This window comes from Ammospiza nelsoni, chromosome 16, assembly GCF_027579445.1.
Source record: "Ammospiza nelsoni isolate bAmmNel1 chromosome 16, bAmmNel1.pri, whole genome shotgun sequence".
In the NCBI taxonomy this organism is placed as follows: Eukaryota; Metazoa; Chordata; class Aves; order Passeriformes; family Passerellidae; genus Ammospiza; species Ammospiza nelsoni.
In genome coordinates, this window is record NC_080648.1 from 12,069,673 (window position 1) to 12,087,635 (window position 17,963).

Sequence of the window (17,963 nt, forward strand, 5' to 3'; positions counted from 1 at the left end):
TAACCACACTGTTGTTAACCTTGATGAGTCACAGTGGGCATTTTAAAGTAGCTCCAGCTAACTTTTTGCCTTGGAAAAACTGGTGATGGTACTCCTAATGCTTTTGGTACAGTGAAATGATTTATGTAAATGAAAAAGGATTTCCCCTTGGAGGAAAAAACTCTTGGTGACAAGAAATATTTTGAGACCTTCTGATGATATCTCACATTCTTTGCAGGCAGCAGTGTAAAAATCTTGATTCTGTCACACAAATCCATGTTTCCACACTTCAGTTTATACAAAAAATCATACCTTTTTTAAAATATCTGGCAATAGTTGATACAGCTTTTCGTTGAATGCCAGATGGAAATCCATGTTCTCAACTAAGCATCTTAGTCACCCTAAATATAGTGTTTCTATCTGTTCTTGGCTGGATTAATGCCATAGAGTAAAGATTTTTTGGTTTGAAAGATGTGCAGAAATAAGGGATGAACCAAAGCACCATCTTTCATCTCAGACATAAACTATAATTGAAAAAAATCTGTTTCTTACACTTCTGTTAATGATAAATTCATGGTCAGCTAGTTAATATGTTTTGTCTTGTATGGAACTAGATAAAGACAGATGTTTAAGCCTTAAATATGGTTGGGGAAAAACGACCTCAAGCATCCTTGGCAATATCTTGTATTTTCTCACACAATGACAAATGTTTCATCTATAGAATTAGTGATTATGGAATTTACATTGAATAAAATAATAATAATAATAATAATAATAATAACCCACAAGCAAAACTCCCCCTCAAATTCCCCTGCCCCATACACACTTGAGAAATGTGCTATTATTGCCAAATCTATGGATTTGACATGTTCTGTTTTCTCTTGTACCTTTCTTCCACAGGGAAAGTGAGAAGCTTAAGTTCATCTTTGTGGACACTGACCCATTTGACAGCTTTGCATCTCAGTGACAATTCCTTATCCCGTATTCCTTCAGACATTGCCAAGCTTCACAATCTGGTATATCTGGACTTGTCCTCTAATAAAATCCGCAGTTTACCAGCAGAGCTCGGAAACATGGTGTCACTCAGGTGTGTAAATCCTAACAGGAGTTAAAATTCTTCTTTTATTATCTTTGTGGCAACAGTTCAAATTTCAGCATAAGTAAAATCCCCTTTTCTCCCTTCTTATCTGCCTCCCTGAATACTTGCTGTGGGCTGTGCAGCTCTAGCAGTACTGGCTTTTGTGTGATCTCCTGTTCTGATGTATGACAGCACAGAATGAGCCTCAGAAGTGCTTGGTTTGATGCAGTCACCCCTTTTATATTTTTCCAAATCAGGTTTCCTATAAGGCATCTCTTTCTGGATTTTTTTACAAATATTTTATGTGGTGCTTGTTTTAAAGAGTAAGTGAAACACCAAAAAAAAATTGCTTTTAACTCATAGTAAGGTAGTAAAAAGATCAGATTAAACATTTATAATGGTGTTAACTACAATGTTGTCCTCTTTATTGACATTCAGTAATTATATTTAACAATAGTTCTTGTTCTGTTTATTGTATAACAATTGCAACATCTAGGATCATCTAGTATGTCAGTATCATCTCCTCCCCACCTTTGCTGTGATGTAACTGCATTCCAGTGCAAACTGGGGAGGAGAAAAAAAATGTTGTAATCACAGCTTTTCAAGTTTTTTTCCCTTCAGTTTTGCAATGCCAAGATGTACAAAGTTAGCCTGGAAGTGAAATGTGAATAATGGTGCCTATTTAGATTGCACTTAAGGCTGCAGCATTTTACTTTGTAAAAACACTGTTACATAAATATATAAATTATTTATGTAAGAGTAAATATTTACAGGCAACAGTCTTTTGCCCTTGACCCAAAGGAAGAGCCTTATCTTGGGTTTATTAGACAGTTGCCAGTAATTGCCTTCATTGCTTTTAATTTTGAAGATACTTCTGAACAGCTTTCTCAAATCCAGAAAATGCAGAGTCTGAAAGTAACAAGAATGTTATTAGAAGTAAAGGAATGATAGAGCAATGGACTGCCAGCACAGCTTTCATGAAATTGGAAGCAAAACAAGTTTGCACATAGAAATATCTGTCATTGCATTTTCCTCCCCTTTAGAAAAGTCTGCTCTGTTGGAGAGGATTAAACTAGCTGATTAAATTGGTGCTAAAAGCTCAAATTCCAGAGCAGTTCAAGCCTCAACCTTGGAGGCTGAGCAAAGGGACCTTGCTTTTTGAAGTATAATTGGCAGCTCTGTTTTGTAGCATGTTGTATAGTTGCTTTCAACTGGAGAGGAGTCTGTTCTAAGCTCTAGTTCTTTGCGTTACTATTTCAATTAAAAGCAGTTATTAGTTACAGGTTTCTTCCCTTGTTTATTCAACTCCTTGGATATTGTGAGGTAGCAGCCCTAGATTTACTGGAATAGTCTCAAATTCATCTTTGTACTTAATTAGCCTCCTTTCAGTCTTTTTCTTTTTAAAACATTTTTTGTAAATGTAACACTTGTGACATGGAGATAGCTTAGCAGTGCAGAGTCATCAGTAATGTCAAGTCATTATGCATTCTTCCCAACACCACTTCTGATTTATTCTGGCTGATTCTATGAAGCTTCAGCTCTTGAAAGTCCTAAGTTTCTTCTGAGCAGATGAGGGTATCTTGTAAATGTGAAATGTGTAGCTAAGGTCTAGGATCACATAAGCTTTCTATTTATGACCCCAACACAGCACTTGAGCCCAAATCTCTAGTTGTGCATTAACCCACTGTGCTCCTCAGTAATTGCAGCTGCTCCATGTTTTTTTTACTGTAGTGTAAGTGAAGAAAAGCCCCAAAGCACATCCTCTATGTGAGAGCACATTGCAGGTCCCAGGGTTTTGTGTTCCAGGCTGGTGTTGCTGCAGGCTCTTCCCCTGGATTCTGGGAAGTTGTTCACACTAATGGTAATTCAACCATGGGCATTGCTGATATCCCAAGCCACAGAAATCATTTGTGCTCTCAACACTGAGAGCTGATAACAGCTCCCCCAGCTCCCACACCTGGAGCTCTGGGTTTGGTCTGTACTGTAGAGCTCTCCCAAGACTCCTTTCATCTCCCTTTTTACTGCAAGTAGTTGAAAAAAGAGATGTCAGAGCAGTAGGATTTCTGATCTTTGCAGAAAAAGGAGAGAAAAATAAACAGTGTAACATGTTATCTTGGAAAGCTCAGCTGTAAAACAGATCCTCTTGATATGCTCGAAAGAGCTTGAGTGCACCCCCAGTACATTTGCAGGTGACACAGAGCTGGGTGGAAGGGTTGATCTGCTGGAGGGCAGGAAGGCTCACAGAGGGATCTGGACAGGCTGGGACCGTGGGCTCAGTGCTGAGTTCACTCAGGGGACGTGCTGGCTCCTGCACTTGGGTCACCGCCCAGCAGTGCTCCAGTCTGGGGGAGCAGGGGCTGGGAGGCTCCCTGGTGGGGGTGTCAGCAGCAGCTGAACATGAGCCAGGTGTGCCCAGGGGGCTGGGAAAGCTGATGGCACCTGGCCTGGATCAGCAATAGTGTGGCAGCAAGACCAGGGCAGTGAGTGTCCCCCTGTGCTGACACTGCAGTCAAATCCTGGGGTCAGTTCTGGGCTGCTTAGGACAAGGAAGACACTGAAACCCTCCAATGCTGTTCTGTAGAAATCAACAAGAGTTAAATTAACTCCTGCTTCCAGGTTTCCTTTTTGTTGCCCAGAAATACTTGTCAAGTCTCTAGATACCAAGTTCTGAACACTTTTGAGCAGCAAGTTTATATTGATTGATTCTATGAAATAGAATCAATCACTGATTAGTGGGGATCCATTTAGGAAAGTGAAAAGTTTATTTTTTCTGCCCAGTTTGTTGGCATATCAGAATTCAGAATATGAATTCTGCTCCTGTCTGTGTATTGCTTTTGTGAGTTTCAAAGCACATATTTTGTCTTACCACTGAAATGATGAACCCAAACCAACAGAAAATTACCACTGCAAATGACTATGGTAATAAAATGACTATGTAATAAATAACTAAGGTAATGCCATCACTGTAATCATACTGCCGTGATCTTGGACTTTTAAATTTGATTTCAGGGATGTAATTTCCCTTTATTTCTTAATCACAGCTGACCTGTTTCATGGTCTGGTTTGTGTGAGCTGTTACTGCATCATCACTTGTAGATACTAAAGTGTTTAATTATTGCTAATGTTCACAAAATGTCTGACTGTTTAAGATAAACTCTCCAAACAGATCCTTTCCTCTGTATTTCAGCATAATGTGTTTTGTCTGGTGTATGTGTCTGAGTACAGCAGGATTTCCTTAACAATTGCTGTTTAGTCTCTGAATTTTTCAATATTGTGGATTGCTACTATATTGATTCTCTTCTAGTTCAATTTTTGTACTGCTGCAGATAAATGTTGCTCTGTTTTCAGACCCATATGATTCTTGCTCTGTCTACAGGGAACTACATTTAAATAACAACCTGTTACGAGTTTTACCTTTTGAGCTGGGAAAACTGTTCCAGTTACAGACTTTGGGTCTGAAAGGTACTGCTGTTTTTTTCTTGGTGTCTCTGCTTCTTTAGTGATACTGCTGCTGAGCTGTAATGGCTGTAGTCTGCTAGTTCAGAAAATGTTACTGATTAGCAATCCAGATGTAGCTGCTCCCTCCACATTTGTAAATACTGTTACTTAGGGATTATTTTAAAAAATAACAGGTTTGACAGAGCAGTGCCCATAGAAAGAGGTTTCCTTTGCTTTTTGCAGACAGTGCAGAAGCTTTGTTACTTACATGGGGGTTGAATGCAATTCTGCTTTAACTAAGAAATAGTCTGTGGTTAACTGTGGTACATCTCCAGCCAGAAATGGAACATCCTTTGTACAGCTGCAGGGTTCTGTGCTGTTCGTGCAAGCAGCAATTTAAGGCTTTTCCTTTCTCCCCTCTCTCCTCTGAACTTTATGGAGTCTAACTATAAAATTGCTGACCTTGGGGAATTTTGAGTCCCAAAATCAGAAGCACTGAGAGATATAATAGCTCTATACACTCTTAAGTTTCAAAAGTCTGTTTATCTCCCCCTTAAAACTGGGCACTTGCAGTGTGTGTTGTCCATGACAGCTTCTGCAATCTGCTTATGTTTGGCAGATGGCAGAGCCTCTGCTGAGGTCTGACTGTCAGATCAGCTGCTGGGGGATGTTTCACACTGAGCAGAGGTGGCTCCTGTGTTTGTGCTCATCATCTCTGCCTGTTGTACCACAAGTTCTTCCCTGCTCTTAGTCCAAGCACCACCTTTGGGATGCTCAGTCCCACAGCAGAATCAGCAGGGAATGTTGTTAAACTTCACTAGGGCTGTCCACACATCCAGAGTTTTGTGGGACTGAAGACCTGAGATCTGTAATCCTGAAGTAGTTCATAGTAGATCTTGTCTCCAAGATGTCAGCTTTCAACACTGATATGCAAGTCTGCAATAGTTCTGTGTATTTTATTCAATATTCCTGTGAATTGGTTTGTAGGAAACCCACTTACACAGGATATTCTGAACCTGTATCAGGAACCAGATGGGACACGACGGCTACTGAACTATTTGCTTGATAATTTGGCAGGTACTGCAAAAAGAAGTAAGTGATCATTCTTCAAACATTTCTTTCTGCTGTGTTAAATAAATGTGATTATCACTTGTATCTCTATTTTAAAATGTTCCCATAGTTTCGACAGAACAGCCACCTCCAAGATCCTGGATTATGTTGCAAGAACCAGACCGTACAAGACCAACAGGTACTGTTACACTTCAAGATTTCTCATTTCTTCTATTTTGCTTTTAATAAAAGCTGTTGATCTTTACTGGAAAAGAAGTTAATGCTTAAATTAACCAGTCATCTCTGCAGTGCTGACCAGCCAGCTGAAGTCATTCTATCCCAGTTGGAACACCTGTTCCAGATTTACCCATCTTTCACTCTAAAGTAATTTATTTTTAATTAACGTCCCCCTCACAGGAATTGACACTGTTGGCCACAATTAGTTAAATGGTGGAATTATAACAGGCTTAATTTAACATTCGTTGAAGAATAAAAAAATTGAACCATTTGAGCATGATTTCCAAAAAATGTACAATTAAGTAACCAGGGTATCATCCTTGATTCAGCATTTTTCTTGCTGTTGGGATTCAGGTCATGTTTAATTCTTTGCCTTTTTTTTTTTTCCTGCATAAATTGTTTAAAACACAGTTTTTTCTATTTAGCTACACACCAGAAATCTTAGTGTATTTCTCAATTATTGCGGTGTCTTCTCTTTCAGGACTGATAATTCTCCCATTATTAAGGTGGTTGCTTCAAAGATTATGATGTTAATGCAGTGTCTGTTTTGCTGTCACCTATTTATTGGTTTTCAAAATGCTAGACTTTGACCCCAATCAGACCAAGATTCTTCAGTTCTCTATATCTTCAGTGACATTGGTTTTTTTTTCTACATTTGAGAGGAGCTTCCAAGTATCTCATTGTTGTACTACAAATTCTTTAAGTGCTTTTTAAAAACAAACCAACCTATAAAACCCAACAAAACAACCCCCCAAATCCATGCTGCTGGATTACCTGTCAAATTGCCCCAACCTGTCTCATTATTGCTCCTGTTTTAAATTAATACAGAGAGGAGATATTTCTTGTCCTATGCCTGAATGCCTTTTTGAGGTGGAAATATTTGAGGGGCTAATTTGCCTGCACTTTTTCTTTGTGTGAAAGGATCCTCACCCTGCTATGGACCTGTTACAGTTTGTGGTGGCAATAATTAAGGTAGATTTTAAAGATACTAATTGTAGACTTGCAGACCTTTGTGTAGCTGGCAGATACAAGTGTTCAAATACTCTTACTTTGTTTTGGGTTTTTCACAGTACAGCGCCACTTAGCATAAAACACATTTTTCTGCTCTTCACTGTGTTAACCATATAAAGGGGGGGTGTTTGTTTCCTAATTAAATGCTAGAAGACAGCTGCCATAAGTCCAAACATGTAATTTGTCTCTCTAGAAGAACTAACAATATTTTTAGCACTGATACACATGCTGTGTTTTGGTTGAAACAAATGAAGCGTGAATTGATAAATTTGCAGAAGACAAAAGTCAAGAATACAATTGTATTTTTTTTTTTTAAATCTATCAGTGTGTAAGTAAAATTATTGTTCTGCAGCCTTGTTCTCTGTCATGTGTTACAACGTCCTCTGTGACAAATATGCCACCCGGCAGCTGTATGGCTATTGTCCATCCTGGGCCTTGAACTGGGAATACAGAAAAAAAGCCATTATGCAGGAAATACTGAGCTGCAATGCTGACATCATAAGTCTGCAGGTAAAAAAAATACACCATTCTTTCTTTTCCTTTTCTATTCCCATGTACTGGTTTCTTCACATTAAGTGTATTTTTAGTAAACGGTCTGTTTTCAAAACCTTCTGCAAACAAAAGAAAAAGAAGTGGTGTTTAGAACATTGTTTGTTGCTTGACATCAAAAGAAGGCTCTCAGCCCCCGCAGTTGGAATGGGAACCAGCAGCCCCTGATCAAAGCAGTGTTGGTGGGGGTGGCTTTGTGCCTGTGTGTGTATGTGGGGCTGTAATTGACACATTTTCAAGTAAGAGGCTTGAGATAATCATAACTCCAGGGATTATAGAAATTCATTTATATTTTCTTAAAATAAGGATATTGCTCTTGAATTTGCATTCTCTCATGTACTTAATTTTTAGATTTTTTTTTTCCCCTTAAATCTAATTTGAAAGTGATTTACACTTCTGAAGAGTCTAAATAATATCTGTCTTCTATATTTTGCTAATAGTGCGTTCATGCTGTGCTGCCTTAACTTTACAGGAGGTTGAAACGGAGCAGTACTACAGTTTTTTCCTGGTAGAATTGAAAGAACGTGGCTATAATGGATTCTTCAGTCCAAAATCTAGAGCTAGGACAATGTCAGAACAGGAAAGAAAACATGTTGATGGTTGTGCAATATTTTTCAAAACAGAAAAGTAAGTGATGTGGTTTGCTAAGCCTTCTGTTTTGTCTTGCTCTTTTACATAATTTTTCAGGTGGGTCTTACAAGTCACAGTTGGGCTTTAACTGTCGTTGTGTAGCCAGGCAGGGTTTTGATAAAAACCATTCCTACCCCTGGAAAGACTGGTTTATATGACAGAGATCATTCTGTGTGGGACTAGCAATAAAAATTTAACCTTGAAATATTGAGTTGAATGACATTTCATTCTGTTTGAGCAGTGCTGGTTGGGAGTTCACTGAATTATCCTTCACTTGTTGAGTGTAATAATAGAAAATGAAGGAAATAATGAAAAAATGAAGCAGATTTTCTTGCCTTTTGTGGTTTTGAGTAAAGGAATTCGTAATCCCCCAAATTGCAGAAATAAAGCCTCAGATGACATTGACTTTTTGATACATTAGCCTTTGGTAAGGCAAACAACAAGGGATCACTGCACATTTCTGTAAAGAATCCCTAATCATTGAAGAGCTGCAGCATTTACTGGTTGTGTCATATTTCACTGTACAGCTTTGGATGTGTTGGTAATTATGTCCCTTCCTGCTTCCATTCCTCTGTATCCATAAGTAAATGTAGGTGCCAGGTTTGCAACCTACTGGCTTGGAAAATTATTTACTCCCTCTCTGTCAAATCTGCATATTTGAACTAGGAACAAATGCAGAGTTAGAAACAATCATGACTTTTCTAAAATACCTCTCTCACTTTCAACAAAATATTTTAATTGTAACCAAGGTACTATAAACTACATGAAAATTGCTGTGAAAACTGTATCACTTGATTTCAATTTAGGATTTAATGAAATGATGTGAGTGGCTGAGATTTTCACATCATAAATGTGTTTGAGCTTTAATTAAAAGAACTACTGATAACATTTCCAACTGTATCTGGCTGCTGAAAACAATTACATATGATGTTTTTCTTTCAGATTTACTTTGGTCCAAAAGCATACTGTTGAGTTCAATCAACTAGCAATGGCAAACTCAGAAGGTTCAGAGGCTATGCTGAACAGAGTTATGACAAAAGATAACATTGGAGTCGCTGTTCTGTTAGAACTGCGAAAGGAATTGATAGAAATGTCATGTAAGTCCCATTTCATTTATTTTCTAAATAGATGGTATTTTGTAAATAAAAAATTACTGTTGTTATAATAAACAAGAGAAGCTAGGTTCTGCGCATGAATTTGGCTTTGCAGTTTGTAAGTTCAGACAAATTTATTTCCAAAAAAAATTTTGGGGAAAAGTCATTTTGCTTAAATAATGAGGGGTTTTTTTTCCCCACTTGTATTTTTAAGGAAAAAAAAGATATAAAAACTTGGGTGATTTTGTTGTTTGGGTTTTTTTTCTTAAAACTGTGTACAAGTATCAAAGAATCAGGTGGTGTTAGTTGTGTGTTTCTGGATCATGTATCTCCATCGTTTTTACTTATTTTCTTTGCCTAAATAAACTGTTTGTTCTGCCCTGTCATTCTTAATTTAGGAAATGTAAATTGGCTTTATAAGTATCACAGTGGGAATCTACTCAACCTGTGTTATATTTATCCAAATGATATTTTATTAATTCAGATTGTAGCAAATAAGCCTTTTAAGAAACACTTCCAGCAAGAGAATGTGGATAACTTAGAATTCAGAGCTTGCTGCCTAATAAGATATGAACAGAGCCTGTTTGCTATCATAGCCTGAGGAAAGCTGCTGTAGTTTTTTAGAAAAACATTATTTGCCTGTAATTAGGATTATCCATTACTTATGTTAATTTTCAGTGAATACAAAAGCATTACATGTAGGAAGATAATCTGTTAATGGTCTTGAATGTGAAATATCATTCCTAATGCCTTCTATCAACTAAAACACTTGTTAAATGTAAGAGGAGTTATCTGACCCTCTTCATTCAAATGGTTTTAACCCTCTTGAACTCATACTAGTATTTTATTTTTTTGTCCCCTTAAACATTTTGTTTAAATTTTTATAATAGTATTTAATGTCGCTGACTGATTTTAAATGAATAACTGATTTTAAATTTTAGCTGGAAAGCCACATCTTGGGATGGAAAAGCAGCTAGTTCTTGTAGCTAATGCACATATGCATTGGGACCCAGATTATTCTGATGTGAAGCTGGTTCAGACTATGATGTTCCTGTCCGAGGTAAAGAACATTATTGATAAAGCTTCTCGTAGTCTCAAGCCTGGTGTTTCGGGAGAGCTTGGAACCATTCCACTTGTACTGTGTGCAGATCTCAATTCTCTACCAGACTCTGGTAAGAGTTCTATTTCTGATTCTTTAGACTGTTAAAAGTGTGTAGCAATTGTAAATTTTTCTGTTTGGAGAATGCATTGTTTGATAATATCATTGTTTGATAATATAAGCTCTAAGGGAAGGGAAGGAGGAGAGGCAACTGTTTCATTTGTGGATGATCTTACTGCTTGTGCTGTAGTAAGTTGTATCTGATCTTTCAGAAGCATTTCCACTGTGATTTTGTTCCCTGTTTGTTCCTGTATTTTAAAATAACTTACAAAAATAACTGGAAGCATGAGTGTGTTGCTGATAATTCTGTTTCCTTAATTTTAAGTGTGAAATTTACCTTTAAATTTGCTACCATACAATAATTTTCTGTCATGTTTTAGAACTTCTAAAAAATTCAATACATCCCCTTCAGAGGGGGCCTTTCCAGAGCTCTTTATTAGCATGGGACTTTGTTTCCTGACTGGATGGCAACTTTATAAAGTGCAAGGAAAGAACACATTCAGTGGCTGCCACCTTGCTTGCTTAGGTGCCCAGCTGAAGTGCTGTACTCAGGAGCCATCCTCCATCTCCATTCCTGGTCCCCTTCCTTCTGGCTCCATCTTGGCAACCCTTATCATCTGTTAGGGTTTTAAGGAGCAGTTATTGCTCAGCAGTAATGGAAATGGGATTCTTTTTGATCCAAGGGAGATCAGTATCACTGGTTGTGATTGCAATGACCAGTTCATGTGTCTGGTTGTCTTCAAAACAACTTTTAACACAGATGTTCTGAAATTGAGGCACAACCACTGTTTTCTGTGATACAAATCTAATCAATTTGGCTTTGCAGCCTCTTTAAAGTTAACTTCTTTTGAAGCAGTGTTTCAGAAGTTGGCTTTTTTGCAACACTTCAGCTGAAGAACATTAAACAGCAGGACCTGAGCATAAAAACAAGAAGAGGCAGCCAATAACTAGCATTGATAGAATTTTACTTCTGATTTTTTTTGATCTTCCCAATCTATGCCTTATTAATCTTCTCTTTTTTCCTAATCAAAGTGTGTCACTTTGTTCTAGGTGATATTTGCTCTTGGTACACATTGCCCTACAGTATTTTAAAAGAACTGCTGTTGATTGTACTGTGTATTGTTAAGGTTTTAGGTACATAAAGCCTAAAGTTGCATGTCTGACTTTAAGTGCCTACACTTATTTGTTGAATGTTTGTTAATACCTTCTTGTTTGTAATGTGTCTCCTCACAGGTGTTGTTGAGTACTTGAGCACTGGTGGAGTGGAAACAAACCACAAAGATTTTAAGGAACTGAGATACAATGAAAGTCTTACTAACTTCAGCTGTAATGGAAAAAATGGGACAACAAATGGAAGAATTACACATGGTTTCAAGTTGAAGAGTGCCTATGAGAATGGTCTAATGCCTTATACAAATTACACATTTGACTTCAAGGTAAGGACTTGCTTATATTTTGGAAAGGTTTTCCATTTTCAAGTGTAACTAATGTGATTTGCTCTATGAAGTTGTTATATAAGCTAATCTGTGTAGCTAAGTTCACCAAGTTTATACTTAAAACATAGCAAACTAGAATGTCTAGCACTTCAGTCTCCTAGAAACCATCTTATTCTTTTTAATAACTTGCAACAGCTTTACAGGAGTTGGGGTGCTCTTAACCTTCCCTGTAAACAGAAGGAGTTTGTGTTTTGATACTCCAAGCTAAATGACAGGGGCACTTAAGCTGTCAAGTGCAAGGAAATAATCCATGTTGCTTCTGGAAAAGTCTGAGCTCTCTGTTGGGAAAACAGAGATTGGGTTTTTTTCTCTTAAAAATCAGTGAAATGTGATTTGAAGCTCTCTAGGAGGTTGGAAATTGAAACCCACAAAAGCATAGCAGGAAGTGATAAAGGGTGGCCTTTTCTTTTGTTTTCCTAATCTATATTGAGCATCCCACTGGATATAGGAAGAAGAAATCTCCTAAATTGTGATGTGCTATAAAGAAGGAGTGGGATATTTCATTACTTGTAACACTGAGCTCACCTTTTGTTTGGAATAATGACTTGAGACAAGAATAAATACTGACAATAATATTTTTTTTCTTCTCTTGTTTTAGGGTATTATTGATTACATCTTCTACTCTAAACCTCAGCTAAACATACTTGGCATTCTTGGACCTTTGGATCATCATTGGTTAATAGAGAACAATATAAGTGGTTGTCCACATCCACTCATCCCTTCTGACCACTTCTCACTTTTTGCACAACTGGAGCTTTTGCTGCCTTTCCTGCCTCCTGTAAATGGAATCCATCTCCCTGGCAGGAGGTAGTCAAATACATTTTAGAGGGCAACCTCAATCTAACTTGTACAATTGTAAAATCTGAATATAGAGGAGTGAGGTATGGCCAACAGGGATTTTTTTTCTTAATAATCTTAATCTTAAATCTAATTATTTGCTAAAGACATAGTAAAAGCCAGGTGCTATCAACAGACACAATTCTGAGCCCAATATACTTTGTATACTGTTCCACAGCGATTGGTGCATTTGCACCTTTCTTTAATACATTACAATTAACCTTCCTGTTTCTTTTCTCCAACCTGACATTTTCATGCCTTGAAATAGGGAATTGTTATACAGTGTATTCTCTTTGCACAGTTATCTGTAGCACTACTTTTTTGAGGCCAGTAGGAACATCCACAGAACATTCTCCGTACTTCACTCCCTCCTTTTTCAGACTTGTTTGTAAAATATAGAATTTGAATTTAGCCTTTATTGATTGTATATGAACAACAGAAAACCTGATTTATGAGATTTTGTACTTTAAAAAAAAAAAGAAAAATCAGATTTGGAAAATGATTGTATTGTAAACTAAGGCTAAATTTTTATCTGTTTTCATGTGTTATAAAGGCCAGCGTGTAAAAGAGGTTGTCACAGGTTTTCTCTGCTAATGGTTTGCACTGTTAGGGTTTCGTTAGCCCTTTTATACTACTTTTTATGTTCAATTGAGAACGTGGCTTTCAAAATCCAAACCTATAAAATATTAATATCTTACAGAGATAACAAAATACATTCTATTTCTGATTAAAAAAAAGAAAGAGGCATAGAGTTCTCACAGAACAGATAAGCTGAGCAGTGAATATAAGTAGACCTGTATGGATTGAAAGTTATTGCTGATGTGTACACAGTCAGACATTTTTTTCATCTCTAACTTTTGAAGTAAAATCTAGGATACTTGTGTACAGCTTCTTCATTTCTGTTTTAAATATTTGTCCTATCTCCACTGTGCCTGCTTAAATTTGTTCTCAACTAGCACTGCCTGTGCATGCAGAGAGATCCTGTGCATCCTCTTTTATTTTTTTAAATAATGTTAACACTTGTGAAAATTTTATGAAGATACTTTTGTATAAGCTGTGGCATCTTTTTTCCTTTGTGAAGCATTGAATATCACACTTTGGAACATGTTCAGGTTATGGGTACACAGTTTCTAGCTTCTAATGCCCATGCACTGCTTCTTTCAGTGTCATTGCACAGTGCTGTTTTTCCCACTAAGAACTACTATCATGTGGATTCTCTTTCATTTGTGTGTTCCTCAGTTTCTGAAAGTATAATTCCTTGAAGATAAAACCTAGCCCTACATTTTCTATTAATGAAGCAGTGTAAAATAAATGCATCTTCAATACAGGTCCCAAAGACAATTCTTCAGATCATATTTTAAAGTGACCAAGTCTTATTTTAAAGTGTCAAGCAAGACCGGAGTTATAGTGTACCCTCAGTGCCATTTGTGTCATGAAGCCAAGTATATAACAGCTTATAAATTTAACTTGTCTATTTGTATCCTAAAAGGGAGAATTCATCATCTCCTTAAACTAATACAACTTGAATAATAAATGTAAAAAAAAAAAAATTAATAATGGAGATAGAGCTTGGTCTTAAACAGCTTTTGTTTCAGCTGCGGGCAGGGAAGCAAAAGGACACTGAGCATTAAGAGAAAACTTTCTAAATAGTGTGAATTTTTTATATATAAGAGAATTGATTGGTAATAATGATTCAAAATTTTATTGAAAAGTATCAGCACACAAATGTGCTCAAACCGTTCTGTTTTAAGCTCAAAGAAAAATTGCAAACAGTTCGGATGTGTAAAATGTACATTTTAAAATTTCAATACGAGAAATTTTGATCTTGAATCCTTGTCTGGGACCTGATCTCTTGGGGTTATCTTGTTTTGGTTTTAGTTGTAAAAACACCAAACATGTCCAGTTTATAATCAGTACATTGAAATGCTGGTAGTATTGCTGTAGTAGATTTAATGCGTAGTGTTATTTTTTTTCTGTTTGTTTTTTGGGGTTTTTTTGTAAAGTGTGAATAAAAGGTGTTTTACTCATGTTTCCTTAATGATGTCTTGGTAATGTACATCATGACAATTTCCAGTAATGATGAGCCAATTTAGCTTGTCAGACTAAGCAAACTATTTTTGTTTTCTGATATCTGGATTGTGTAAGGAGTCCAGAAAGCTTTACAGAAGGGGAAGGGAAGCACTTACTCATTTTGTATTTTTTTAGAGGGGGATAATTTACTTTAATAGATGCTGGAGCTTGAGTGCACTTGTTAGATTCTAAAGGTTTGAGCTTTATCCAGTATGTGTTCTCCTCTATTGCTTAGTCTTAAAAAAATATTTGAATTTATGACAGCATGTGAAAATATGGCCCCTTGTGCTTTTGGAGACACAACTGTTCCTGCTTAGTCACCTTATGGTCTAAGGGTCCATTTGAATAACCATTTCCTCCAGCTTTCATAGTAGTCTATCAGGTCCTGATTGAAAACCCTCTGAATCCATTGAAGACACTCCTTTGACTTCACTGGGTTTTAACTGGACAGCAGCTGTGACTCGGGGGCTGAAGGAAGGAAGGAGAAATGTTTTGAAAATAGGGAAAGACCAGATGGCACCAAAACAGAGCTGATATAAACTTTGTCAAACAATCTCTCAAAGAAAATACATTCTTGTGTCAAACAAATCTAACTCAAAAGTCTCAGTTTCCAGCTATAACATAGAATAAGGCAATAAACCGTGTCTTCACAAAATCAAGATGTTTGCTTCATAGTTTTTAACATGAAATGGTTATTTGCAATATTTTTATTCGAGGTGGTTTTGGGTGTTGCCATAATGTACCTTCAGTGTTCTTGTTGTAAAAGCACATACAGCAAAAGTCACAGAACATCCTTGGGGTTGAAAGGATTTATTTAGGTAAGACCAGGCTTTTTTCCACTTAAAATACACTCTGCCATATCTTGTCTAGTTTTATTTACATTTACCAAGAGTTCTGGGTGTCAAAGTGTAAATTGAACTACACCCTTAACTAAAACAATTATTTAGAGTACAAGACTAATACCACGAGTTACTGCTTTTAACATAACACAAGTAGGGGGGAAAGAGCATATAAATTGGTGTGTGTTGTAATTATTTTGTCCTTTTAGCAGCTTTAAATTAAAGATAAATTTGGCTAGCATTGGACTGAACCAATTTTTAGAACATTCTATGCATCTTTGATGTAACTTCAGCAAATCTTTCAAGGTTGTGTTTTTTTTTTTTATAGCAGGCTTACAAAATAGCTTATGCTTTGCATTTTCAACCATGCAAAACCTGCATGAAAGACTAAATAATTGCAACACCATTGTGCGGGAGGGGGAAAAAGAAAACTAATTACACTGTAAAACTTTGAAAAGTTCAGTTAACCGCTTCAGTAGCAAAGCCTTTCTCATCCAGCCGGACACAGTATTTTTTAGTATGTTAACTGCTATTCTTTTCTTTTGGTTGCATAAATTTGTAACACTTAAGTGTCTTGGTATGTTTAAGTAGTGTCTAAAATAGAATATCTTAGTCTTTATTCACAGTACTTCTGTATAATGTGTAATGCACTGGACTAACTCTTGTTTACCATTCATGTAACAAAAACCAGCACATTATCTGCACTAAGCTCAAAGAATGTTGCATTTGTCTATAGGCAGCTCTTCAATAAGATAAATGGGAAACTGAATATGGTCTGATGGTAAACAAGGGCTTTTACTGTTCTCTTCAGTGGAACTTTCTTCTTGGTCAAATTTTAACTAGTTAGTATTATATTTATATACAGGGTCTTCTTTTTCTTTACCAATGTATTTTCCTACTCATAGCTGACCAATAAATCCAGTATCTGTTTCAAACCTTCTTGAAGTCTAATTCATATTTTAACTTGATTTGTAAAGGTCTTCCTCAAGAGTTACAGCCAAAGTGAGTGAAGTGTGTGAAGGGTATAATGGAAACATAAGGAACTTGTTAATCCAGAAGGACCTTGCTGTGCTTCCTGATCTGCACACCAGAAATCTGCTCTGGTCACTTGGGGTTTGGATTGCAAAGTGAAGGCATGATCAGAAGTGCCTCCAGAGCTTGTGGAGAGCCCTGTCCAAACCTACTCAGGGCTCAGCTCCTTGTGTTCATAGCTGGCCACCCTCTGACCCTCCAGGCCAGTCTGTAGGATCAGCTGTGCAGTGGAGGTTTTGTCTCAGTCCTGTAGACCCCGCTCCTTCCTTCCTTTACTGCTCCAGAAGCACAAACACTTGGGGTCTGACAGCAGGAAGGGATTCAAATACTCAGTTTACTGTGGGAGGGAAATAAAGTGAAGACTTCTTCAGCTTATTTTTCAGGAATGAGTTGCAGCAAACTCTTGTCCTTGGTTTATTTTCCTACCCTGTTCTTTCTCTGCAGGTGCTGCTGTCTCAGTGTCTGGTGCAGCCTCACCACATTTGGTGTGATGTTCCCATCACTGCCAGCAGGACACATCAGACACCTGAGCACATTTGTGTGTGTGGAACACTGAAGCACCCAGTACCTCTCCTGGCACCACTGCCCTCCTCAGAGCCCCCGTTCTGTGTTTGGTGCTGAAATAAATGATGTAGTTCAGTGTTCCAATAAATACCACAGGCCCCACAATGTTCAGCTTGTTTGTAGGTTTAAAATGTGCTCTGTTGAAGCAGCTGTAAGTCCCCAGCAGTGTCATGGGTCCCTTGCAGACCTAGCTATGATTTCTCTTTGGTTTTGTGTCTTGGGTGAGATGTTAATTCCCAACACATTTGCAGGATTGCCACTAGATGGTGTGGGAAACACAGACTTGAGCTGCACACAGCCTGAACCTGCTTCAGTGCATGCACAAAGTGTGCCTTGTGGAGTTATTCTGAAGAATATTTGTGGGAATTCAGGCCCAGGGATGAACCTTTTCTAGTGGCAGCAGCTGGTTTGGTAACTTCCATGCCAATTAATACTGGTTTTGTAAATCCAGCTGTCATGATGGGAATGAAAGGGACCTACTTGGTCCTTGGTGACAAAATTATTCAGTAGGGCCTTCCCTTGTTGCATTAATCAATCTATTTAAGGTTATGCTTTCAGATGAGCACAGTTGTTACATGGTTCCAGACTGGAGTTTACAAGCTCCTAAACAGAATGTGCAAACCTGACATGTAAGTATGGGGAGAGCTGTTTGTAGGGAAAGTGCCAACACTAACAGAGAGGCCAGGGTCCTTGTCAGAGAATGTGGGGAGAAACCAGCACCTCTCCCTCAAAGGCAAAGGACTGAGCTGAGCCTGTGTCCTGTCATCAGGCAGGGCAAAGAAATCTTATCTTTGCTTAACTTGGAGTAAAATAACTGGAGCTATTTTAATAGAATTGACTACACAATCTCTTCTGATCAGACCCTGGTTTTTGGTCCTTCATACCCCATATCCACTGTCT

At 37.5% G+C, this 17,963-nt stretch overlaps 1 protein-coding gene across 3 annotated transcripts in view; it reads left to right on the forward strand.

Moving 5' to 3' along the window:
- The window catches only part of CNOT6 (CCR4-NOT transcription complex subunit 6), a 32,522-nt gene extending 16,120 nt beyond the window's left edge, over window positions 1-16,402 (forward strand). For 2 of the 3 annotated variants that reach the window (XM_059484002.1, XM_059484003.1), the window contains exons 3-12: window positions 880-1,066; window positions 4,434-4,519; window positions 5,483-5,587; window positions 5,676-5,744; window positions 7,146-7,303; window positions 7,815-7,969; window positions 8,915-9,069; window positions 10,008-10,238; window positions 11,459-11,661; window positions 12,320-16,402. In XM_059484002.1, the coding sequence (XP_059339985.1) occupies window positions 880-1,066; window positions 4,434-4,519; window positions 5,483-5,587; window positions 5,676-5,744; window positions 7,146-7,303; window positions 7,815-7,969; window positions 8,915-9,069; window positions 10,008-10,238; window positions 11,459-11,661; window positions 12,320-12,532 (1,562 nt within the window). In that variant the 3' untranslated portion in view covers window positions 12,533-16,402. The remainder of the gene's footprint in view (window positions 1-879; window positions 1,067-4,433; window positions 4,520-5,482; window positions 5,588-5,675; window positions 5,745-7,145; window positions 7,304-7,814; window positions 7,970-8,914; window positions 9,070-10,007; window positions 10,239-11,458; window positions 11,662-12,319) is intronic. The other variant, XM_059484004.1, reaches the window with a different exon arrangement.
- Window positions 16,403-17,963: the final 1,561 nt, after the last annotated feature.